The sequence below is a fragment of the Cryptomeria japonica genome, chromosome 4 (genome assembly GCF_030272615.1).
Source record: "Cryptomeria japonica chromosome 4, Sugi_1.0, whole genome shotgun sequence".
Lineage (NCBI taxonomy): Eukaryota > Viridiplantae > Streptophyta > Pinopsida > Cupressales > Cupressaceae > Cryptomeria > Cryptomeria japonica.
Window position 1 is genome coordinate 355,550,686 of NC_081408.1, and position 26,123 is coordinate 355,576,808.

The following is a 26,123-nucleotide window of genomic DNA, read 5'->3' on the forward strand; positions in this document are numbered from 1 at the left end:
CATGTTGCGGGGACGAGGACTGCAAGAGGGTGCGTGGAAATAAATTAAGGTGATTCAGCTGTGTTGATACACAATAATAAGGGGCATATAAATATGAAGAGCTAATCGATTCAGATTGGCATACGATTGAGTGACCAAGGCATTACATTAAGGAAAGTTTGGAACAAACAGTCGCCAACAGCAATATTACTAGTCCTTGATGTTGTTTGTAAGTTTGATAGACGTAGAACATTGAGTTCATTGGCCCCATGTAGATTGGGAAGTAATAGATGAAGTTCTTCACTGGTTTATGACCATAAAGACTGTGGGATCCCCTTGTTGTTGTAAGTTTCAGACCTGTATATGTAATTTCTGTTGTTCATCTCAAACTGATATTGATATTCTGGTCAAAATTTCTATGCTGTATTTTTGGGCAATAAAATATGCATTAATATCGAAGTTATCTTTGTTATGTTACGCAAATCAGTTTCTTAACAGAGTATAAAATGCATGTAAGCTCAATTACCTAAATAATTGCCTTCAAGTAGTCGAATGCTTATTTGCAAAAAATCAGAAGTTACTTCAAATACTTGCATGCAATTGTTTGTTGAAATGTTAATGGTGAAAGGCGTTGTAAACAATGAGAATTCAAAGAGTATGCCAACTGTTTGACATATTTCCTGAGCAGTAAATCTATCGAGAAGTGACAAGGAATTGTAATAATTTTAGTGGCAAATAGGGTTAAGTCACTGTAGTGGTATCAGAGCTCAAATTTACCTGCCAGCCTGTAGGGAAAATTCAAAAAGTGATTTCAGATTTCAACATGGCATCAAATGATACTTTATGACACAAGTAGTAAACTTAGTTTGGAATCACAAGCAAGGGAAAATGTTCTCATCACTTTGATCCAATTAGAGGGATGTTTGACAATTGTAGAGGAACCACCTTCTAATTTGTTGCACATAGCTTTTTCTCCTAAAGTGACTACTTTGAGTCAATATAGGTGGTTGAGGCATTTGGATAGTGAGATAAGGCTATTGGTTACGGCTTGTTTGATGGAGATCACAAGAATCTTAGCACCTCAAGAACCCTACGAAGATAACAAAATGAAGGAAGTACTTCAAGTGATTGTTGATGGTTTCCAGGATCTTGGGGACATCAAAAGTCATCACTTTTCTATAAGGGCTGCCATATTAAAACATTTGCAAAAATCAGATTGAGTAACCTTATCCTAGATTTTGGATTGTATAATTTAATGCAAAGTATGTTTCACCATTTCTTGGTCATGATCAGGAAAGAGCACAATGAAGATATTATTGCAGCCATGAAGACTATTATGATTATGTCAATTAATTAGAGTGATACTATTTTCTAGCCCCTTATGACTATGTTGTTAGCTATTTTAAATCAAGAACAAGATGTTTCTAAATCTGTTTATGAGTTGGGCAACAAGGTGTTCAAGTCACTTCAAACAATGCAAGGGGAATCTGAAAAGCTTCTCGGAAATTGAGGAGACTAATGCAGCAAAAATTGATGGAGAGATTATCATGGAGCACGAAGATCTTTAGGATGATTCTTTGGTTATGTGTGCAGCTGCTAAGCATGAGGGAGTGTGCAATGAAAGTGTCATAACAACAGTATTTGATCCAATTTTAGACTTATCCAATGATCCTATTGAGACTGATGATTTTTTTGTTGATGAAGAGCATGGTGAAAACAAATTTTCAGATGAAGGGGATCAAGAGAACAAATATGATTATGATTCCAAATCAGCTTTGGATGATGGGCATGTTGAAAACATGCATGATGATGCTCTCTAATCAGCTAATGGTAATGATTTAATATCTTATTCTAGTGATGATGCTTATGATGACTTAAGTACTTATGAGTTGGGGAGTAATTTATTCACAGGGGCAACCAATTATGAGGAGTATGGTGAGCAGTTTTTAAGTAAACAAAGCAATCAGCCCTTTAGCATTTGTGATCTGGGTGTGATAGAACCGAAGTATGATGAGGATCCTACATGGGATGAGCTTCCTTTTGATCCTAATATTGTTTTGGTTTCAAAGAACAATGTTTACATGGAAAATGGCATTGATGGTGCTGATGACATGACTGATTTATCACTGCGTGTTGCTGAGCTTGAACATGGACACAGTGGCCTTGTTGATATAGATTCACAGTTCATGAAGAGGCACATGTGATTTGGGACAGCCTAGAAGACTTTGATGCCAGGTATGACAGTTCTGATTTTGGTATTAATTATAACAGTAATACATTTACCTTACACGATTATGATTGGAAGAATGAATTGTTGGTTTCTGCTGAAAATGAGAATGAATTGTTGCATGATTATAAATTGGAAGAATGAATTGTTGCACAATTATGATTGGAAGAATGAATTGTTGCACAATTATGATTGGAAGAATGAATTGTTGATTTCTACTGAAAATGAGATACACACTTTATCTAGATTGGATGACATTAGAAGCTTGTTGTGTTGTGCATACACACCCCATCTCTAATAGGGACCCCTCTCTCCTTTTTCGGCTTCACTGATGTTCTGAAGCAATTTTGCCCTTTGAGAGAAGTATAGGGCCTAGGCCAAAATGCATCCAAAGTCGGAATGGGTAGAATACGGCTTCAATTTGATTATCCTTGAAGGGGTCATTAGGATTTGGGGTATTAGGCCATAGGACTTTGGGAATTTTCATTAAGTCTGAAGTTTAAGTAGTGCTACCTTGGGACTACTTGCATTGCACCATAGGCTGAAGTCTAAACATGAGGAAAGAGTGGAGCAAGAGAATGGAGAACTCATCCAAGAAGTGAGGAAGTAAGGTGAATACAAACCTGTAAATCTGAACTCAAGGTCAAACTGCACCCTCTTCCTAAAATTTGGTATTAAGGAGAACTTTTGGAATCTCTAAATTTCTACCAAGACAAAGTTCTCTCCTCAAACTGGGTGATGGGAGACAAAATCATAATAAGGCTTATTCCTAAATGTGTTCCCAACACCGAAGTTCTAACCCAAAGCTCCCCAAAACTCGGTGCTAGGATTAGAAATGGGATTAAGCCTTAATTCTAAAAACCTTCTTGAACCCGAGTTTCGCTTTGCCATTCAAAGGTCCAAGTTTGGGATAATGCTTCCAAGTCTAAGTCAAAGGCCTGAAGTAGAGTTTGCAAGAAAGCCATTCCAAGATCTGAATTTTCTGATTTCAACCACGCAAGAGAGACCAAACTTGGTCCAAAAGGAACTTTGTAATATCCCTTATATTTTGAGTATTTACATTTTATTTGAAGAGGATCTAAACTATTTATTTATTTGTTCCTGTATATTACTATTAACCATTATTCACAATAATTACTAAATAAATATTGATTTGCATTTATAATCACAGTCAATATTTATTATTTACCAATATTCACAATAATTATTAAATTGACACAATAAATATTAATTTGCAATCAATAATAATTACTATTAAATAATATTTAGTCACAATAAATATAATTACAACAATAATATTCACACTAATTATTAATAGTCACAAGAAATATTAATAACATTTATAATTACAAACAATAATATTCACCCTAACTATTAATAGTCACAAGAAATATTAGTCTGACCGATGCTTTGCAAAGGCTGCGGTCAGAAGTCATTTACATGTCTCTTAAAGGAAAAGAAATACTCGTTAAGACTCTTTAAATAGAGTCTGTCTTTCCCAGCCAAGGCATGGGGGAGGATAAGAAGGGAAGTAAGGAACCGAGTAGGAGAAAGATAAAAGGAGGGATCATATTAAGGAATGAGATAAAATATTAATAAATAAACATACAGCAGTTCAAATGTATTGGAGGGTTGGGTATGAGTTCATAAATAGTATGATGAATATGTTCTGCTCAGTGATGGTTAATAATGTGCTATTGTTCATAGCTGTTTATAATATATGACTGTTATAATATACATTACAGACTTTGGGAATCTTAATTTCTTCTTTGTTCAAGTCTCAAGAAACAATCTTGGTGTTTGCACTCAAGGTTGGAATAAGACCTTATTCTTAAAAATTTAAAATCTTTCCTACTACCGAGTTTTGACCAGGCCTTCAAAACTTGGTAGTTGCACAAGAAAAGGGAATAAGCCTTTGTTGCTAAAATTCTTCCTACTGCTGATCTTTGTCCCAAACTTAAGTGCCTCTACAAGTTCGGTATTTGGAGTCCAAATCAGATTAGCATTGTTCCAAAATGTCTTCCTAAGGCCGAGGTTTTGACCAGGGCCCCAAAGTTCGGTGTTTGCACAAGGAAAAGGAACAAGCCCTTAATCCTTAAATGTTTCCCAACGCTGAGTTTATCCCCCAAATTTTGAGTTTTCACTTCAAAACTCGGTACTTGCAGTCCAAATAGGAATATTCACTATTCCCAAAAGTCATCCTAACACTGAATTTTCTCCTAAATGTGTATTTTGTAGTCAAAATCAGAATCCAGCATGATGATCATAGAATTTGCCTCTGGTCCAAGTTGCACAACAACCAATCTCTTAACAGCATACCGAGATAATGGATTCAAGACTGAAAATGAGAAGGGGCATTTCATGTGTCGTAACTCCTAAATTTGTTCCACAGTCCAAGGTTAGGACAAAATTCATGGAACAACAGCATGCGGGTTAATTGGTCCAAGTTCCATGTTCCTTCTTCAATTTTGAGAGGTCAGAGCATGTGATCTTCTTAAGGCTAAACTCAAGTTCAGTGACCTAGTCAGTCAGCCATCAAGGTGGCATCCTTCCAAGATAGGGCGGCTGAGTGGTGAAGTCTCATTAAGTATGACGAGAAATGAATGCATATGGATCAAATAAGAAGGGTATTCGAAGCACTAACTCTAGAAACCCTTGAAATAATGAGGTTACTTGTCCTTGTAGGTCCATACCACCAATGAAGCAACAAGATGGAGATCTAGGGCACACAGGATTGAAGGTATGATCACAAAGAGGAGCCAAGAAGGAGGGACCACTCAGGGAGACAAGGATCCAAGCGATTTAGATAGCATTTCCCAGCTGTGCTAAAGGATTCCCAAGACAAAAAAGAAGACGAAATCAAGGTCAAACCCCTAAAGATGTGAATGAATGTGCCACAAAGACAGATGAAATACCACTACCGTAGTGCAGAAAGCCAAACAGTGCCATTCTTGGAATTCTGGAAGGGAGTGATAGATTACAGAGGTGCTACAGGAGACATACAGAAATAGACAGGGAATAGCTGGAGATGACAAGAATCTGAATTTATTGTTATTAATCTATTGTAAAATGATAACTTTTAGGCCCAATTTAATGCAATGCAAGAAAAGCCCAAAAGTTAGTTGTTCACCCAACTACCAATTTTGTCTTTTGTAACAAACGCTGTTATTTTTCCAAGCTATCATTTTGTCTTGTAGTGGGAGCAATTCAAAGGTGGTTGAAGGTTGTTGAAATCATTAACTGAAAGTTGTAAGGGTTTCTAGAGGGCAAATTTGGTCCATGGAATGGATTAAATCATGGCCATTGATTCAAAATATAAAATCTATAAAAGGCCAGTGCCTCCCTCATTGTAAGAGGTTAGAAAATAGAGGTAGACAACAGAATTAGGAGTTGAAGTTAGAATTAGAAGTAGAAAGTAGAGTAGAGTAGGAATTGTTGGACAGATATTGCTGTAATGGTAGTTAAAGCAAATGAATAAAGCATTGAAGCCATGGTCCTTCTCATGTTTGCATGGTTTCTTTTATCAAAGTTAGTTAAAGTTTAGTGATTTAATGGTGAAGTGTGAGGGTATCCGATCGATTTTTGGTTCAGACCATTGGAGACTTGTTGACTATGTTGGTTGAAAATTTTGTGCACCTGGGGGATGTGCAAAATTGTGGTTTCAGCCACAGTGTGTGAGTATAATACTCTCCTAATTTAGGGAAGGCTCCCCCTATCTACAAACTAAACTAATCTAATATAGGTGAGACAACAGTCTTTCTTCTTCTTTCAAGAAAAACTATATTCTTTTCTCTTCACAAAAAAGTAATAGCAATTGGAATGTCATGTCCCCTCTTTAGCTCTGTCTAGTAGAGACATGTGAGTCAGCTTATTTTGGGGTCTTGTAGGCTGACAATGGTGGATAGAGACTTAGTGAGGATATTCAGTGTTTGGGATTTGGTATTCTAGTAGTAGTGGACCAGTTTGGAGCAATTCCTTAATTTTAGGAGGCATTTCCTTCTTTTGTGGAGGCTATTCCTACTATTTAGGAGGATTTGACAGTACCCAGGGTTGGGTTACCATGAGACTATTCCTTGGGTTTAGTTTCAGGAGATTTGGGTATGTTTCCTAGCTTCTAGGAGCATCCCTAGATTTTAGGGACAAGATTGCTCGAGGATCCATGATTTCCGACAACAGTCACAGACAGGTGGCAGGCTCCATTTCAGACTTGTGGAGTCAAATGAGCATTATACGGCTATTTGGGATATATTTTTAATATTTCCTAAGTTAGCGTCTTATTAATTAAATAAAGCTATTTATATAGCTAATTGGAGTAATAAGGGGATTTTGGCTTCTTCTGGTGAGGCAGGCATATGTGTTATAGCTTGTTGGAAAGGTCTTGAATTATTATAACTTATTTTCATCATCCGGAGACCTTCTGGCACCTTGAGTTTTGTTATTTGATGAAAGGGGTGTTTTTCCTATACATAAAGGCCTTTTTAATTAAGAATATGCTATTATTTAATAAAGGTAAAAGCATATTCTCCCTTTAGGGTTCGAGTAGCTTTGAGAGGGAGATAAAAAGAGATGTTGGCTCATTTTTTATTATATTTTTACATCTTCAAACTTGGCATTTGTGAATTTGCTCTGAGGAGCAATTTCTGGAGAATTGGGACGCAAACCCCAATAGAAGGTTTCAGCAGCTTCATTTGGTTTCAGACTTTGATTGGAGTGCAAGTTCAGCATTGGAAGAGCTTGGCTTTGGACGTTGGGTATATTGCTTGGCACATGGGAGTTCCTTGGCTGCCGGGACGTGACTGCAGCAGCCGTACGGCCTCCTTCCAGCTGGCATGTGGGTTGCTGATTGGTATTCATCAGCCATCTCTTTTTTTGTGCGTGGATGGTCTTTCTTGCAGCCGGCAACATTATTTTGGTTGGTAGATACTTTGCTGGCATATCATTTATGTATTTTGCCTGGTACGATTTGTAGCTATTCTAGGTTGGCTGAATATTATATTATTGCACATTATTTTCCAGCCTATTTCATATTTGCTGCTGTTGTTATTCATTGTTTACCTATGTCTGGAAAAATACAAACAAAAACAAAAGACACAACCTTTCTGCAACTTTTGTCTCTCTCTGAAAGATCATTTAATAAACAGGAAGAATTTATTTTAAAACAAATAATTAAAAAATTACAGCCTGTCAGCTTAAAAGATCCATCAGGGATCTTTCATGGAAATAAATAACAACTTATAAAGCAAAATGAGAGAGAGGAAATGAAGTTTCCTAAAAGCACAAAGACTTCCGTCACCTCCTCCGAGATGGGAAAACAATATCCAGTGCAAAGTCTTGAATATCCACAATCCTATCTACCCTTTAATGATGATAACTTTTTGAACAAGCGTAGTGTATAGCAGCGCAAAGTCTACAAATATAATGCACTCTAAAACTACTTTATATGGGAATTATTACAAGCACAAAGTCTTGCAACACTTCTCAACTTCCAATCGCAAACTTAAAACTAATTTCACCCTCAATATCTGCACAACAAAGTCTGCAATTATTTGGAGTGAAGCTCTTTTTAACAACCTTCCACAATCTCAAGTAAGCACAAAGATATATCCCAAAATGACACAAGAACACAATGGGAACAAAGCAAGATTTCAACACAAAGTTTGAAATCCCACACTTCTTTATATTACTCAAAATATGATAACCTACAGCTATAAAGCTCAAAGTCTTTATGAGTATAAAATCCTACAGAGTTTACTTGCTTGCAAAAAGATAGATAATACAATAGGCCTCCTTAAGTATTTATAGGAGAAGAGGCTTGAGAAAAAGAAGGGAGAATTCCAACTAACTTGGGCCTATTCAACAACTAAGACTTATTCAAAATTACAAGTCCTATTCTGAATTGACTTGTAATTTGTTTACTTGTAATTACGAAAGTGCAAGGGATGAGTCTACTTGCAATTACAAAATTGTTTTTACATGTAAACTTGTCGAAAATAAAACTACAATTTTACAATTTTGAAATTAAAATTAAGTGTCAAAAGACACTTATGCAGCAACATGTTTAGCCATGTATTCTTCAAACTTATGGATTGTTCCTTGCAGCTCATCGAGATTTGGCTCATGGGTATTGTTAGCAATAATAACCGCTTTGATAACAACATCACAATAGCTAAGAACTGTAAGCCTATGTTTCTCTAGAAGAGTTTGAATTTCTTCCAAAAAGGTTTGGTATTTCACCAAAACTTGAATTGATGTAATTGAAAACTGTTCAACTTCCCATTCCTGATGAATCTTTCTTCTCAAGTCAAAAAGAACTTCTTCTTCAGACAACAACTCCTCATCATGACTTACAATCTTACAAGAGATTTTCTCAAAACAAGAAACAACATCTTGCACCATTTCCATGCGTAATCTCGAGGCATCATCAATTTCTTGAATGAGTTCTTTCAAAACAAGGGATTTATTCTCTAGAAGTTCTCCAAATTCTATATACATGGTTTTGGTAGGAATAGTGTCATTTTCTTGTAGAACATCCAACTTTTCTTGTGGCAACCTATGACAAACTCTTAAGTTGCTCTCAATATTTCCAGATTCTGTTTGAAAGCCTCAAAAGTCTAGTTCAATCTTACCTTCGTCATTTCTAGTTTGACCATCACTTGGAACGTTTCCTTCACCACTTGAGCACATTGATTAGAAAGTTGATCTACCCAAGAATCAATTGCCTGTGCCTTTTGAGTAGCTCATTCAATTTGCCTGACTGATTCTTCTGAGACAAAAGATGTTTTTCCGATTTCTTTTCCTCGGAAGATTTAGTGATCTTTTGGATCGTTGAGATAAGCTGCAAATTTTTCCTCTTTCAGCTTGTCTTTCTTCGCTAGAAGTTCATCATTTCTTTGTACTAATGAAGTTACTAAGGGCTGAGTATCATGCATGACAACCGCATGTGTTTGCTCACCAAGTTCCACCCTTGTGATTCTGTAATCTGAAGTTTGCATCTCTTCATGTGGCTTGTCCACAATTGGTTCAACAATTTCTGCAACTTTCATTCTGTCGCTATCTACTATCACTCTTGGACTTGTTTTAGCCTTTTAGCAGCCTGGGTTTAAACTTTTTAGGCTTCTGAAAATCAAAGATGTTAGGAGAAATTTCCTGCTTCTTTCTCTTAGGAGTGAAGGAGCTAAGTCATGGAGGTAAAGCCATCAAATTTATTTTAGATATAGCTGGAGGTGGTGAAGAAATAGGCCCCATTTGAACTAGAGTTGTTACCCTGGGAGAAGTTTATGTCTGAACAACAATCATAGCTTGCTCAACAGGTAAAGGATGTGATGATTCCATCATAAACTTCTCAAAATTTGTAGCAGAAGTATCAATTTCTGCCAACGACAAGTTAGGCAAAGAAACATATGCACGATTCTCATAAAAAATGTTCGACCAGTCTCCATGGGGGTGATCAAGAGATGGTTCTGATGCTCAAACAGGAATAACATTCTGAACGGACATGCTCAATGGGATAGGAGCAATGTGAACAATGGAAAAAGAATCCACGTCTGTTTCAAAAGGAGACATAGGCACATCTAAAGGAATCTGAGAAGGAACTTCATGAGGCGACTCTAAAGTTGTGGACTTAGGAGCATCATCTTCTTGTTGTTCTTCCTTTGGATCTTCGGAATCAATAACCTGAATATGAAGTTGCGGTTTCTCTTTTCCTTTCACTGTCACTTCTTCAGGAGGAATCACCATTGCTCTACTGACTCTTAACTTAATCCATGTAGCAGAAAATGACACACCTTGTTATCAACTTTGATTTCAGACTTGCGTCCAATAGGCCCTGTAGAATCATCATCTTGATCTTGATAAGTCTAACACCATTACTTTTGAGCCAAGCATTGGTGTTAGCCAAAACAAGTTGGAATCTATCCAGAATGGAGGTACATTCTTTTTGTGATCATTGAATTGATGGAAGTGGTGCTTCATCAACTCTCTTTTCAACATACTCAGAATCAAGTATGTTCCCATCATCAACAATTCTTTTAGGAATGTTTGTCAAGATCAAATTAACAATTTGCTCGAGTGTGAGCCTACAGTAATCCATCCTACGAATTTCCTCTTCTGTGCGATGTCCTCCATGTGATGCACGTGTGTGAAAGATCTTTTAATCCTTTCTTTCATGCTCCAGTAATCAAAATCTTTCGTTGTTTTGAATCTTTTGAGCTTAATTTCCCGCATCTTAGTCTCCATGGCTTTAGCTATTGTAGACGTCATAAGGGAATATCAATCAATCTACAATGGGTTACTTGATGATATCCCCATTCCAGCCTTGTGTCGAATTGATTAATGTGCATGAACTGCTATAATTTATCTTCCCAACTCCATAAGGATGATCTTGTTGGTTGGGTATCTCGGAAGCATATATGGCTGCCTACTGTAGCATCCAACTCATATAAGTAAAAGTTGGGCATTGAAGGAAAAGGCAGCCATATTCATTCACCCTTTCCCATGCAGCATCTGACAGTCTTCTATTCTTCAGTGTTTTATCAAATAAACACATGTGGTGACCAAAGAAAGCATTTTGAACTCTTCTGTTATGGATCTTACTGGGAATCAAGGGTAGCTGATCATAATATTCCCACATAGGCACAAGTTAGTGATCACCCTTGGTAGAAAGACCAGGGAAATGTCTGAGTGATGTTGCTATATATACCAAGTATGAATTCATGTAGAAGGACAAAGTGGTAGGAACTTTGGCAAGCTGTTCACACAAAGCATCACTAATAATCTCACCCCTAAAGATGTGGTCGGATTGCCTGATGAGCACAATGAATTGGTACATCCATGGTTCGAAGATATTAGAATGCTCCAAACCCATGATTCTGCTTAAGAGAGTAATTGTGTCACGGGTCACCAATCTCTCCCTTAAAATTGCAGCGAAATAGCCTGGCCCATCAGGTGAGACAAGTTTGGGGTTCATGAATCCATTTATTAATATGATGCGTGCATTCCTTCTCCCTTTGTACATAGTACTCTGTTGCACTTTCTTTTGAGATTTCCACATAAACAGGAGTTGTAGGTACTTTGAAAATCTTTTCAATGGTTTCGGCATCCAAGTGAATAACAACCTCTCCATCATCATCTCTGATAGTTTTGGTTTCCCAATCAAAATGAGCAACACAAGCAAGAATAAATTCTGGCTCTAGGGCAGCCACGGGGAAAGAGGAAACAAGATGAATATGACTGTCCAATAAGCGTTGCATATTGTGATCCTTGGGTTTCTCAACCCTTTTAAGGAAATCTGACATATCCACATGTCTGATTTATGTATCTTTAATCTCCTCCAATGAAGAAGAAAATTGAGAAGGAGAAATCTCGTTCTGGTATTTGTTGTACTTGTACTTCATCTTCTTGTGGGAAGATGATACCAGCAAATCGGTCATTAAACATGAATCTGTAAATGCTGCAATGAAAATCCAAAAGTGTCAAAGCAACATCATGATCTATAGAAGAAGCCATATTATCTTCTTAAATGGGAAAAACTCAAATCCTATCCCTAAGGCTCTCAAAGAAGGAGTAATGAATGAACAAGAGGATTCAAAGGCATGGCTTTTGACCAATTTTGGGTTTTGAGAGGTATGGTGCAAGTATGAAAAGGGGGAAAAACTCTTGTGAAGGCACAACTGCAATCGGGTTTTAAAATTCGGATTGCAAGTAGACTTAGAATGGGAAAAACAAATGAAGATGTGACGAACAAATGCAGGTGGGAATAGGGATTTTGACGTGAAGGATATGATGGAAAGAATGATTCTGACCAATGATGGCAAACTTATATGACCATGGACAGGTATGGAAAGAGACATTTTTAGCTTGGCAACTTGGATAGAGGGAAAAACTTCAACTTGTAATCAGATTTGTAAAGCCCGAAAATCTGAAAGTCAAAGCTCAAGAGAATTTCTTCACTTTCACAGGACCGATCCTTAAGCAAAATTTGACTAAGGCATCCACCTTTTCCATCAAGGATGACTTTCAAAAACAAGAACTAGATTAGGAGAATGCTTTTGCCACCTATGTTGATGACTTGGACGTAATCCAATTCAAGATAAACATGCTGCCACATGTCACAATGGAAGAGGTTAATCATCTTGTGTCCAGGTTCATCAAATATGCTGCCACAAAAAGGGGATAAGAGATGCATTCTTCTAGAAGAAAGCTCCATGTGACTCGTGTCTTTCTTTTATTTGCTCTTGTTTGGATAACTATTATAAACGCTAGTTAGGGTATCTATGTTTTGATCTCAGTCCTTGATCTTTGTTTGATCTAGACCTTTCGTTCATTTTAAGACTCTATATAAAACCCTCCTCTCGTTTGTATAGGCAAGATTGGTGAAATTTTTCTTAAGAGTATTATGATAATAAAGTTCATTTGCATTGCTTTGAATCTCTATGTTATCTCATAGTTGCATGGTTTCATATTTTCTTCAAAGTAGAATAGAATTTGCTTTATAAAAGTTATTAAATGAATGCAAAATTTGATAGTATTGATTGGTGAGATGGTTGCTCATACTTTTGATGAATAGATGTTTTTTGTTCATTGTGCAAAGTTAGTCTGAGCGTATTTTGTGGATGTTTATCTTCTACCTTCAGATAAGTATTGTTCATTTTGATGGTACTATTCATGGTATAAAAAATTTACACACAACACTTGAAGATTGCAAACATTTTGTTTAGTTGTTTAAGTTGGTGAACCAAAGCATGGTTTAGTTTCACCCAATCACTACCGTCTCTTAAATTCCTAGGAATAGTATGGAATTCCTGAATCCTTTTTCTTTTTCCATTTTTTGAAGTCTAAAATCGAGAAAATCCCAAAAAATAAAGTTTTTGTAGCTAAAAGTTTTCTTTGAGAATGAAATTTGTAAGTTCCCCTTGGATTACCATCATACATCACCAAAACGAGCTATATCCACCATTAAAGTCACTAGTTCGCAATGAAAATATTGGAATCGCCATATGATCTTTGTAACGTTAGCATACATGGTGATTTTATTCAAAAGAGGATAGAGTGTCTTTTGGGCATCTTTATTCAGTGTTCGATGTGTCGTAAAACACACACCAACACAACCATAATAGCTTCTTTCGTCTCAGTGGCACCCACACCAACATCCAAGGTGTCTGTTTGTGTTGTGTCCTGCTTTGCCATGTCTACTACCACTACCTCTCTATCCACCTGGGCAACCCAATCAAGGTCGTCATTAGTATAGATAGGATCCTTAGCCTTAGTAATCCAATCTGATTGTGGATCAAACTCTTTTTAGTATGATGGCTGATAAGTCAATGCCCAAAATTTTTTTCTAGCTAAGGCGTATGTTGTAATGAACATTGTAATGTCCCCTACTAGGAGTATGCCTATTTTCCATAATTAAACATACTTCATTATACTTATTATGCCTTAAATCAAATTATTAAAACTAGAGTACCATTAGTATTCACAATACAATTGATAATTAGTATATTTTAGCCCAATCCTTACTTGCTCCCTAATCATCAACCCCAATGGAGGATGGGGAATAACTATGTTAGGGCGCTAGAGACCCATTCTCCACAAGTACGCCCAAGGGTTTTTGGAACACTTGTCCATACCACCTCTTAGGCCCCCAAAGGGTTTCAAGAACACCCATCCATACCACCTCTTAGGGCTCACATACCTTGTCAAATATTAGTACCTCCTTTCCCTAACAAATCCAACCAATCCTCATGAGGGGCAATAGAGAATTATTAAGGATTAGTTTATTAATATACTAATTTCTCATGTATTATGAATGTATATGTATATATATGAAATTAAGCATAGCTATCACATAAATCTTAATTCCCTATTATTAACAAATGGAAGTCTTGATGACATTGTTATAGTTGCATTTAGATATATTTAAGAATAAGTGAAATAACTTATATTATAGACCATATGTTTGCTTATTATTCCTAATAGAATTCAAATAGGACATTATTGAAAATAAGCATATAGCTCATAAGGTAAGATACATCATACCAATTTGTTGTTACAAATAATGATTGTAAATAATCCTATCCGTTGTAATGGATGATCCTTGTTGTGATCGAACTAAGTCTCCAGTTGATATTTGACATCAATACGATCTTTGATGCCCTCCTTGAATGCTTGGTGTTGTTCTTGTATACTCCTTCATTGGGGATGGAAGGTTATGACTTTTCTCAAGGTGGTGAGCATTGGAATGAGAAGTGTCCCTTTGCTAATCACATGCCCTTTCATGACTAAACTACTAGTTCAAATTATTATTATTTATTCTAACTAATCCTTAATCTTGTCTCGGAGGAGATTGTTGTCACTAAGGGAAGAGGATCAATCTCTTCAACCAATTATTATTCACTATCAAATCTTATTGTATTCAGTCTTTATTAACACATTTGCTTTAATTTACTATTACTTATGAATGGAGTTGGCTTGTCAAGGAATGTTATACTAAAACAACTTTGTTTCTTCTTATTCGGTGCCTGATCAGCCAACAGTATCCCCTCAACATGATTACTTATGAAGTCACAACATTATCAAGCGGATTACTCTCAAATTGTTAAAGTTCAAGCTAGCATAAGTGATCATATCCTTTACTATTCTAGACATGGATTACTTGCTCTCGGGTGGATGTAACTTGCTGTCGACATCTTCTCTTGAGAGAAAATCGTGAAGTCCTATAAATAAGATGATATTTTGAATTAACCATATCTAAACTCATCCTATGGACAGTGTGGAAGATGTAACTAAGGTGGGGACATGACAAACATAAACTAGATAGTCCAACCTTTGCATTGATAGTTTATTACATTTCTTGGAGTGAATGTGCTCAAACATACTCCAATTGCACTCACAACTTGAAGTATTGCATGGTTGGCTCAATACGCAAATTGCAATCCTATGAAGATTTAATACCTCAGCAACAAATCTTTCCCACCATGCATTTGAGATGAGAAAAAGGAAAAAATCAATCTCATTATTCAACTTTAAGTTTCAATACTAAATAATGATAATAAAAAAGGAGGAAATGTTTTAATTATTAAATTTAAATTGTGCCCTTATAGATTTTTATGAGCTTTAATGTCAACCAAGTTCCTTGCATATATCTCATGGAAAGAGATCTCCTCGTGCAATCTAAAGATCTCAATCTCGGTGACTATTTGTGCTCCAACAATAGAATTGGGTATCATCCACTCTATGAGTGTGTAGAGCCCATTCGAAACCTCTTCATCTCCCTTGAAATCAAGGCGGAATTGGAATGTCGGATTGAGGAAATAAGAAGCTACATGTAGGGACTTGTGAAACTAGAGATGTCATTGTCTTTCAATGATTTCCCAAATGGGTTGATACTTATCCTCAACTCCCATATAAATGGATCTAATGGGCGCCTTGGCCTTGTCCATGCCCTCATATATTAATCCATTATAAACTTTTCCCCATTGACTTGTAGAAGAACCACTAAAGGCTTTGTGAACTAAAATTATTGTGAAACATTAACGTAAGTGTGAACAAAAATAAGCAAATAAAAGAAAAATATTTAAATAAAAATATAATGTAGAATTAGATTTACTTGCACAAGCTTTGTGGTCAATGCCCAGAAGCCTTGCTTATCAAAAATACAATTTCCCACATTAAAACCTATATTAGTATTAGTATTTGATGAAGAAGTCCAGTCCTCACTAAGTAGAATATGCCTTGAAGCTTCCTTTACATAAAGCAAGAATAGTAATGTGTTGAAATTGGTTGCAAACCAGATTATTCTAGGATGAGCTAACTCAAAAATAATTAATTAAATACAAGTAGCCTGAAAAACATTGATTTAGACAACTTAATTTAATTAATTAAATTATTCTCTCTAAATGCTTGGGTTGAAAATGGGGATATTACACAATGATATTTTGATAAATGAAGGTTTCCCAAATTTATTGTTTTTGATAAATATTGTTGATTCTCATTTTGTTATTTGAGTTTAGCATCTTCACTCTATATTCTATATTTTTTTAAGCTTGAACAAATTGAAAAAATTGCATTTTTATAAGTTTTCATGCTAGGGATATTACATGAACTCTCAATTCAAGTCTAATGTTCCATATTAAGGATCTAAAATGTATGTGATGAATGGCATATCAATGTTATCATATGAATAAAATTCTTGTATATTTCTAAAACATTTCTATTTTTATTAATAGTATCCCCCTCGTTGTCCCTTTCTAGTCTCTAAAATGACTTAAAAAGTTCATCCTGGAAACACATCCCTCCTATCCCTTGCCATTCCTACCCTAGAATTATTTACGATGCAGAATTAGTATTCAAGTACTAGATCATGTGAAGGCTGACCCATAAGGGAAATATGAATCTTAGGTATGAATTTGTTGTTAGCCATTTTTTGTTTCAATTATTTATATGACTTGCTATTGTGCTTCGTATATACACATTAGATATATATTATAATTGCAACCCAATCATGGTTGGAATAATGAAAGTTCATTTGAGTCTCATTCATTTATCTTATCAGCTTGCATTTAATTTTCTTAGTATGTCTAGTTAAATTGATAGTTTGCAAGATCTTATTTAATGTTGCAAGCATATTTCTGATCACATTTTCAAACTTTACATAAGTGAGATTTATTTTGATGCAACTATTTTGAGTTTTGGTACTTCTTAAATATAGGATTTGCCAATTATTGTTCTTTCCACATTTTCTCTTCAATGGCTAGAAAAGGAATATTTGATTATTCAAGTGATTTTATAATAGTTTACTTTATTTTTAGCCCTAGGGAAAGTCACTTTATAAAAATAAAATATTTAACTTATAAACATAATTAATTGAATATAAGTTGTCTGAAAAAGATTAATTTAGACAACTCAATATAAATAATTAATTTTGTTTTCTCTTAATGCGAAAATGGAGATAGTACACAATGATACTTTGATGAATGAAGGTTTCTCAAAATATTGTTTTTGATAAATATTGTTGGTTATAATTTGTCATTTGAGTTTGGCATCTACACTTTATGTTCTATATTCTTTTAAGCTTGCACAAATTGGAAAAATTGCATATTTCATAAGTTTTCATGTCAGGGATATCACATGAACTCTCGATTCAACTCTAATGTTTTGTATTAAGGATCTATAATGTATGTGATGAATAGCATATAATGTTATCATATGAATGAAACTCTCCTATATTTTTAAAATTTTCCTATTTTTATCAATAGTCTCCCCCTTGTTGTCCCTTACTATTCTCTAAAATGACTTAAAAAAAGTCCATCCTAGAAACACATCCAACCTCTCCCTTGCCATTCCTACCCCAGAATTATTTATGATGAAGAATTAGTATTCAAGTACTAGGTCATGTGAAGGTTGACCTATAAGAGAAATATGAGTCTTAGGTATGCATGTGTTATTACCCCTTTTTTGTTTCAATTAATTATACGACTTGCTATTGTGCTTCAAGTAGACACAGTAGATATATATTATAATTGCAACTAAATCATAGTTGGAATAATGAAAGTTCATTCGAGTCCCATTCATTCGTCTTATGAGCTTGCTTTACAAAACGCATTATTCTACTTTAATTGTCCTAGTATGTCTAGTTAAATTGATAATTTGCAAGATCTTATTTAACAATACAAGCATATGTATGATCACATTTTCAAACTTTACATAAATGATATATATTTTGAGTTTTGGTACTTCTCAAATGTAGATTTGCCAATTATTGTTCTTTCCACATTTTCTCTTTAGTAGTTAGAAAAAGAATATTTGATGATTCACATGATTTTATAATATTTTACTTTGTTTTTGGCCCTAGGTAAAGTCACTATAAAAATAAAATATTTAACTTAAATACAGTTTCTTCAAAAACATTAAATTAGACAACTTAATTTTTAGTAATTTAATTATCTTCTCTCTGAATGCTTGGGCTGAAAATGGAGACATTACACAATATTTTCATGAATGAAGGTTTCGCAAATTTATTATTTTTGATAAATATTGTTGATTATCATTTTGTTATTTGATTTTGGTGTCTACACTTTATATTCTATATTCTTTTAAGTTTGCACAAATTCAAAAAATTGCATATTTCACAAGTTTCATGCTAGGGATATTACACGAACTCTCAATTCAACTCTAATGTTCTGTATTAAGGATCTATAATGTATGTGGTGAATGACATAGCAATGTTATCATATGAATGAAATTCTCCTGCATTTCTAAAATTTTCCTATTTTTAATAATAGTCTCCCTCTTGTCGCCCCTTGCTATTCTCTAAAATGACTCTAAAATGACTTAAACAAAGTGCATAATGCAAACGCATCCCTCCTATCCCTTGTAAAGGTTGACCCATAAGGGAAATATGTATCTTAGGTATGCATGTGTTGTTGGCCATTTTTTGTTTCAATTTTTTATATGAGTTGCTATTGTGCTTCAAATATACACATCAGATATATATTATAATTGCAACCAAATCATAGTTGAAATAATGGAACTTCATTTGAGTCACATTAATTCATCTTATCAGCTTGCTTTACAAAACACATTATTCTACTTTCATTTTCCTAGTATGTCTAGTTAAATTGATAATTTGCAAGATCTTATTTAACAATGCAAGCATATTTATGATCACATTTTCAAACTTCACATAAATGATATTTATTTTGATGCAACTATTTTGAGTTTTGGTACTTCTCAAATGCAGGATTTGCCAATTATTGTTCTTTCCACATTTTCTCTTCAGCGGCTAGAAAAGGAATATTTGATGATTCAAGTGCTTGACTATGATTATGCATCAGCCAATGATAGTTTGGGTAATGAATTTCAAAGGAACCATTCATTCACAACTTTATAATAGAAATATATATGTTTTTGGAGAGGAACAAATGAAAAAAAATGTATCTATTATATATTAAATAGAAAAATATTTCTGGATTGTCGTTCATTAGTTTTGTGTTTTTTGAAAGAAATTCATGATGATGGAGTTCAATCCTTTTGTACTAGCCTCAGTTATTCAATTTAAATTGAAAAATCAGGCTTGTCTCTGTTTTCTTTTTTGATATGTGAATGAGGATGTAGGGGTCCAGTCCTTATGTGTTATAAAATCAAAATATCAAAAACCTTTGTTGGCAAAATCTGAGATGGAAACAAAGAATAAATAAAAATTATCAAGTACCAAGCAACTCTGTCCAAGAAAATTTTGCTAGCAACTAAAACCATAAATGCTTTGTGCAGTAGCTAGATCATGTTGTGTAGCAGTAAAGCAATATGTATAGTAAGTAGCAAATTTTGTACGGCAACTGGGATATGATGCATAACAAAGTCTCTTGAGAACCACCACCTCCCAAAATTATCTAAAAAATTAATGTCTATGACATCAAGTCCAATCCGCATTCTTCAAGAATGTATTTTCAAATTTCAAGGCTGTTGTGCTAGATGGATCCTATATTTGGAACTACTTATCATGCCTATGTTATCTTCACTCTTGTTTGATATAAGCAAGGGATCATATGTACTTTGTAATTAAATTGGTTAGCTAGAATTATTCTACTATTTTTTCCATCTGTTAATTTTCTATTGTATCTATGTTTTGTTGTTTTTTCACCCTTTTGTAACTGACATTTTCACCACCTTTTGTTGTAGAGGAAAGCTAGGGTCTGAATTGGTTGACTAAAAGTCATAAAAGCCTTCAGTATTTGTTTTTTATTGTAAAAGCTTCAATATTCATCTTGCAAGATCATGCTGTCTATTTATATGCAAGTCTTATAGGTCGCAATTAGAAATTCAATGTGGTGAAAGTCACATCCCTGACATCACAAGGATTTGGAGCCTTGGAGGGGCTGTCCACTTTTTCAAGACTAGACAACCTGCTCTATTGGTGAAAAAAAAAAGTACTTCTTAGGAAGAAAAGGCTAAAATGTCATGAAATGCTAAAATGGGGAGTATTATTATTGTAGATACAAAACATTGTCTTTACTCTATGTAACCCGGGGACGCGTCCCCGGCCTGAAAACCCCCGTCCCAGTCCCAAGGACGTTTCAGGAACTTGGGGATGACCAAGGGACGTTTCCCCCCATCCCGAAATTGCCAAGAATTTAGAGGGGACGTCCCCGAAACGGGGAGACGTCTGCCCTTGCTAGGGGGGACGTCCGTACGTTCCGGGGATGGCTGGGAATTCCCCAATCCATCCCGAGGACGGCGAGACGTCCCCCACATCTAAGACTATTAAAAATATTAAAAAAATAAAAAATGTCGTATTTTCAAAAAAAAATAATAATTTTCTAATATGGGCCCCTATTAATTCAAATTGTTATTAAATAAATTAAAAGGCAACATTAATTAAATTTTAAATTTATTATAATTTAATTCATATCAAACATTTAAAATTAATTCATATTAATATATTATAAATAGAAAAAATATTAAATTGTTAAATTTATTGGTAAACATTTAAAAATTTAAAATTAATAAATAATAAATTATAAATAGGAAATCAAAATAATATAATATTAATTCATTAGTACTATTTTGATTTTCATATCGTAATTGACAATGAAACTATATGGCAGCGGTGTAGTCTTTGGGCATTTTGTATGTTATTTCTTTAATATCTATTATGATATGCATATTGACCAAAGTTTAAAAACTCGGACTCGGCAAACCAAAAATTTGGACTCGGACTCGTGAAAGACTCACGAAAGACTCAGCAGAAAAAAAAACCTTAGTTTTACAAAAAAACATGAAGAAATTAATGCATTTAGAGAACATAAGAGCCATAATTGAAACATTACACATGTCATATGATCTACAAATGCGCAATATTTGAAATTTGAAATACTAAATCTAAATACCCAGATTTTTTCAATGCTAATTATGTTGTTATATGGAGCCTAATCAGACTCGGAGGTTAAATTTTCACTACTTCCATCAGCGCAATTTCCCCCTATATTTTTAGACGGTGGTTTGGGGGCAGCGCCCCCAAGTTGGGGTCAAGGGGCATCGCTGTTATTTTTCTATTGGCAAAAAAACCCTTCATGAGATATTTCACTCCCTCAATTACACCAAATGAAGGCAAAAAAATATTAAAAAAACTCACTTTTAAAGTTAGCATGACGTTTTTTCTAGGTCGGGCGAGTCCATCTGAAAGACTCGCGAGTCCTTGCAAAGGACTCGCGAGTCTTTCAGATGGACTCGCCTCGCGAGTCCTTGGCGAGTCGACTCGTGGCGAGTCCACGAGTTTTAAAACTTTGATATTGACAATGTGAATGAATTGAAATTGTGAATTATGAATGCATAATTGCATATCGAGTATTGACAATGTTGTACGTTCAGAATTTATATTCTAAAATGTTTTCATAGTATCATACACATGCTATATCCATGTTTTCATATGAATATAATGTATATATGCATGCTTTATACATGTTTTCATGTGAACATTTAGAATTTTCCTATATATTTTAAATTTTCCCTATTTTTTATATAGCCGTCCCCCGCCAACCCCAAATTTGGCAAAAAAAATTGCTGTCCTAGAAATGCGTCCTGCCATCCCCTACCATCCCCGTCCTGGAAACTCGGGGTAACGTAATCTTTACTCTCTAAAATTTCAGTAACTCTTTGTTTGTTTAGGTTATTTGAATAGGTGTCCCCCACAGCCACTAAAATTCAGGAAAAAATTTGTTCTCCCTGCAAGAACCTCCCCTTATCTTAGAAACTCGGAGAAACAGTGTTCCAAATCATGCAGAGCAGTGCCTTCACTTCCCTTCTTGCAATAAACAATCCCTGAATGTTGTTTTTAGTTGTAGGTTTAGATTAATTTAAGGTAGTTTTCTTTGAGTGTTGTTCGTTGGTTTTGTGTCTTTCTTACAAAAAATACATGATAGACCCTCTCAAATGTCATATTTCTGAGGATGATGTGCTTCAACCCTTTTGTTTTAGCCTTAGTTTGTCAATTTCACTTGACAAGTCAGGCTTGTCTTCATTTTCCTTCTCAACATGTGAATGAGAATGTAGGAGTCCACTCCCTCTGTATTATAAAATCAAAATACAAAAACCTTTGTTGCCACAAACTGAGATGGAAACGAAGAATAGAGACATTATCAAGTACAAATTAACATTCATCCTAAGAATATTTTGCCACCAAGTCAAAACTGAGATACTTTGTGTAGTAGCAAGATCGTGTTGCGTAGCGGTAAAGAACTGTGTATAGTAACTAGCAAATTCTGTAGCAACTAGGATACAATGCATAACAGAAAAGAGCCGCTGAAGAACCACCACCTCCCAAAATTATTCTATATGACATCAAGTCCAATCTGCACTTTCTTCAAGAAGACTAGTATTTTCAAGGCCTTTGTGCTAGATTGATCCAACTTTTGGGACCAAGCCATATATCATGGCTTTCTTGTTTAATATGAGAAAGGGCTCATATGTACTTTGTAATTAAATTGGTTAGCTAGTATGATTCTACAATTTTTTTCCTTATGTCTACTTGCTATTGTGTAGATCTTAGTGGAAAGTTTATTGGTTTAATGCATTCTGCAATAGGACAAATACTTTTCATATACACAGTTATGCTTCTTTCATAGTTGTTTCATGTTATCGCAACTAACATTTTCACCACTCTTTCCTGTAGAGGGAACCTAGGGTCAGAAATAATTGAAAACAAGCCATGAAGCCTTTAACATTTGTTTTCCATCGCAAAACCTTCTATATTAGTATTCCAAGCTCATGCTTTTTCTATTTATGTGCAAGTCTTAGAGGTCACGAGCGATCAGAAAATCAGTGTGGTTCAAATGGCATCCCTTACATTCCAAGGACTTAGAGGTGGTGTCTACTTTTTCAAGACCAGAAAACCTTCTCCATTTGGTCCACAAAAGAAAAAGAGTTACTTAGGAAAAAGAAGCTAAAAAAATTGTAAAATGCTAAAAGAGGGAGAATTGTCTTTGCAAATACAACACATTGTATTCACTTTTTAAAAGTTCATCTGTGTTTGTTTGCTCAAGTTATTTTAATAGTTGTTTTCCACTGTCAGTAAAATTCAGGAAATTTTTTGTTATCACTGAAGTTACCTCCCCACATCTTAGAAACTCGGAGATACAATGGTCAAAATTACAAGTAGCAGTGCATTCACTCCCTTTCTTGCAATAAACAGTCCCTTAATGTTGTTTCTATGATTTTAGAGTTTTAGTTGTAGGTTTAGATTAGTTTAAGATAGTTTTCTTTGTGTGTTATTATTGGTTTTGTGCCTTTCTTACAAGAAATACATATGATAGACCCTCCCACATGTCATATTACTAGGGATGATTCACTTCAATCCTTTTGTACTATCCTCAGTTTGTCAATTTCACTTGACAAGTCAGCTTTTTCTTTGTTTTTCTTTTTTATATGTGAATGAGGATGTAGGGGTCCACTTCCTATGTATAGTGTTTCCTTAAGTGTTGTTGGTTGATTTGTATTGTCTTAGCCTTTACTTTAAAAGTACTTAAATTAGATTTGAAGAGACACATGATACTTTTAACCGGAGCTCTTCTTTCCTCTTCTTTTTTGTTCCTAGCGTATCCTTTTTAGTACACCCTCTAATGTTTTCCTAGAAAATGTCAATATCCAGTTAGGTTATGTCCCTCAGAGTTAGGAGCATCCCATGTGTTATGCAACATGATCTCTTAGCATCAAACCAAAATAGTGCTGATCAGCAATACTGTCAATTTGTTATACTATCCACACCATTCATCATTTCCTATTTCCCTGATAGCATTATATCCACATACATTACAAAGGTGCTAAGCAATTCTAGGAACAGAGAACTGGTGAACTATGTCAACTTTTACAACAAGCACAACAACAATAATTCAACTAAGCCAATCATCTAACAATTGACCTTGGGAATATAAGTGTGTTAAGGTGTGTATTTTTTTATTTTTTTTTGCATACTGCCGTCAACTAAAAATATAATGGGGAACCAAGACATCAGTCTTCCAAGAAGATTATGTATCTCTTTTTCATTCTCAAAATGATACTAAAAATGGTAGATGTTTAGTTTGATGCAAAATTAGGATTTTTCTTGCCTAAGCCCTATTCAAGTCCCCATCAAGTTATGTAATTTTATGTGTCAAGAAGGTGATAACAATGTTTCCTAAGATTTGCTGTTATTTTGTTAAAAATTGTAGATGGTTACCTTATTTTTCATGATGCAGGTTTCACAACAATACACTTGGCACCAGTGGTATCTGCATATACAAGTGGTCTTTGTGAACCCACATTGTTCAAGGTGGAAATTTTGCATAATGGATTGCCTGCAGGTACTCTTGAAGGCAGCATGAAATTAAGTTGGGAAAAAAATTCAATCAGAAGAAAATCTGGAATCACAAGAAGTATTATAAGCAGAACCCAAAGCTTGCAAGAAAGCTTTAAGAAAAGAGTACCAGCCAAGTAGATTATTCATTGATTGTATATATTTTGTTTGTTTCAGGGTGTCCATTTTCACCCATTCCAAATAACTGCAAGCCAGGACAGATTAGATTATTTAGATATTCTTAATATTTGAGCAACCACTGAATAACTTTTCAGTATTGATACAACTAATTCCTATCACTGCATCAAAACATTTGGAGCTTCTATGTGAGGATAAATTGAAAACTCTGACTGACAAATTGAAGTTATATTTCTTATGTGGATCATATATACTTGTAGTATGATCATATCATGTACAATATGAAAAACTTTTTGGTTTGCAGGAGTGATTTCTTAAGTTGCCAACTATTGAATTTTCTGTCATATATTATTTGAAGTTCTGGGCATGTGGCATCTGCTTTTGCAGCCCAGCTAGAAGTTGCAGTTTTTCAAGCATTCTGATAATAAAATGTCTTAAAATTTTAGCACAGCAATCAAGTAATGCAAGTGGCTCATTCATTTTGTTGAATATACTTCTCCACATACTTTTCAGTACATACATGCATGCATACAGACATGGTTAACGTAAAGCTATACATATGTGTGTGAGCAATCCACAGACAAAGCTAAAGCCAATCAGTACAAAATTGAGTTATAGGAAAAAAAATAAGCATTGTAAAACAAAACTCAAACCAAATATTATTAACAACTATAATCTTCATACAATGATTAAGAAATGGAAAAATGCTCTCCATTATGCATTTTCATTCTAATCCTTCTCCTTCTCCTTTGCCAACCCTTCAACAGATTCTTGTTTGCCCTCCAAGCGAACAGTTTAATGCATGCAGGCAGAATTTATAACAGAGAACAGTAATGCTGTAATGTCCCCTTCTCCACAGTGATTAGTTCAGTTGGCTGTTAGCCTATTTTGGAGGCCCATAGGCTAGTCAAGAGCAAAAACTAGGGTTTCTTATTTTCTAGGAGGATTCTTTGGTATTTTCAGAGGGTGTATGTGGGAGTTTGACAGTTTGGATTCTGGATTCCTTCTGGGTTTTCAGAGAGCTTCAAGATGGTTTGACATGCATTGGGATTGGGTGACTTTTTCCGGACTTACTATTTTTAGTAAGTGCGATGACTTCTTAGAATGTGGTTAAAATCACTTTGGAAACACTTACTATTTTTAGTAGCATGCCATTTTTAGTAAGTACTATTTTTAGCAGGATGTTAGCAAGCCTGTTCATATGGCTATTTCTAGCAGGTCAGTTTGCAATTGGTCTTCCAAGCATTTTTTTGGTGCTATTCTTGGCAAGGGTTCTTCAGCTCAGTTCAATGACTATTTCTGGCAGGGCAATTCTCTTAGCTTGTTTCCCCATATCTTTGGAGCTTGTTTTGGTAGGTTCAGTATTTGATGAAAATGGTGTTTTGAATTAAATTACAACTTAAGGCAAAGGTTGGACGATTTATTTTAAAGGGATTGCTTAAGTTATATTGATATCTA

General features: G+C 34.9%; 1 protein-coding gene across 6 annotated transcripts in view; it reads left to right on the plus strand.

The window, feature by feature from the left end:
• LOC131063643 (uncharacterized) overlaps positions 1-24,968 on the plus strand; it is a 234,193-nt gene extending 209,225 nt beyond the window's left edge. For 4 of the 6 annotated variants that reach the window (XM_057997541.2, XM_057997540.2, XM_057997542.2 and 1 more), the window contains exons 20-21: positions 18,942-19,050; positions 24,430-24,968. In XM_057997541.2, the coding sequence (XP_057853524.2) occupies positions 18,942-19,050; positions 24,430-24,668 (348 nt within the window). In that variant the 3' untranslated portion in view covers positions 24,669-24,968. Of the gene's footprint in view, positions 1-16,910; positions 17,007-18,941; positions 19,051-24,429 lie in introns of those variants that run through there. The other 2 variants (XM_057997543.2, XM_057997544.2) reach the window with 2 other exon arrangements.
• Positions 24,969-26,123: the final 1,155 nt, after the last annotated feature.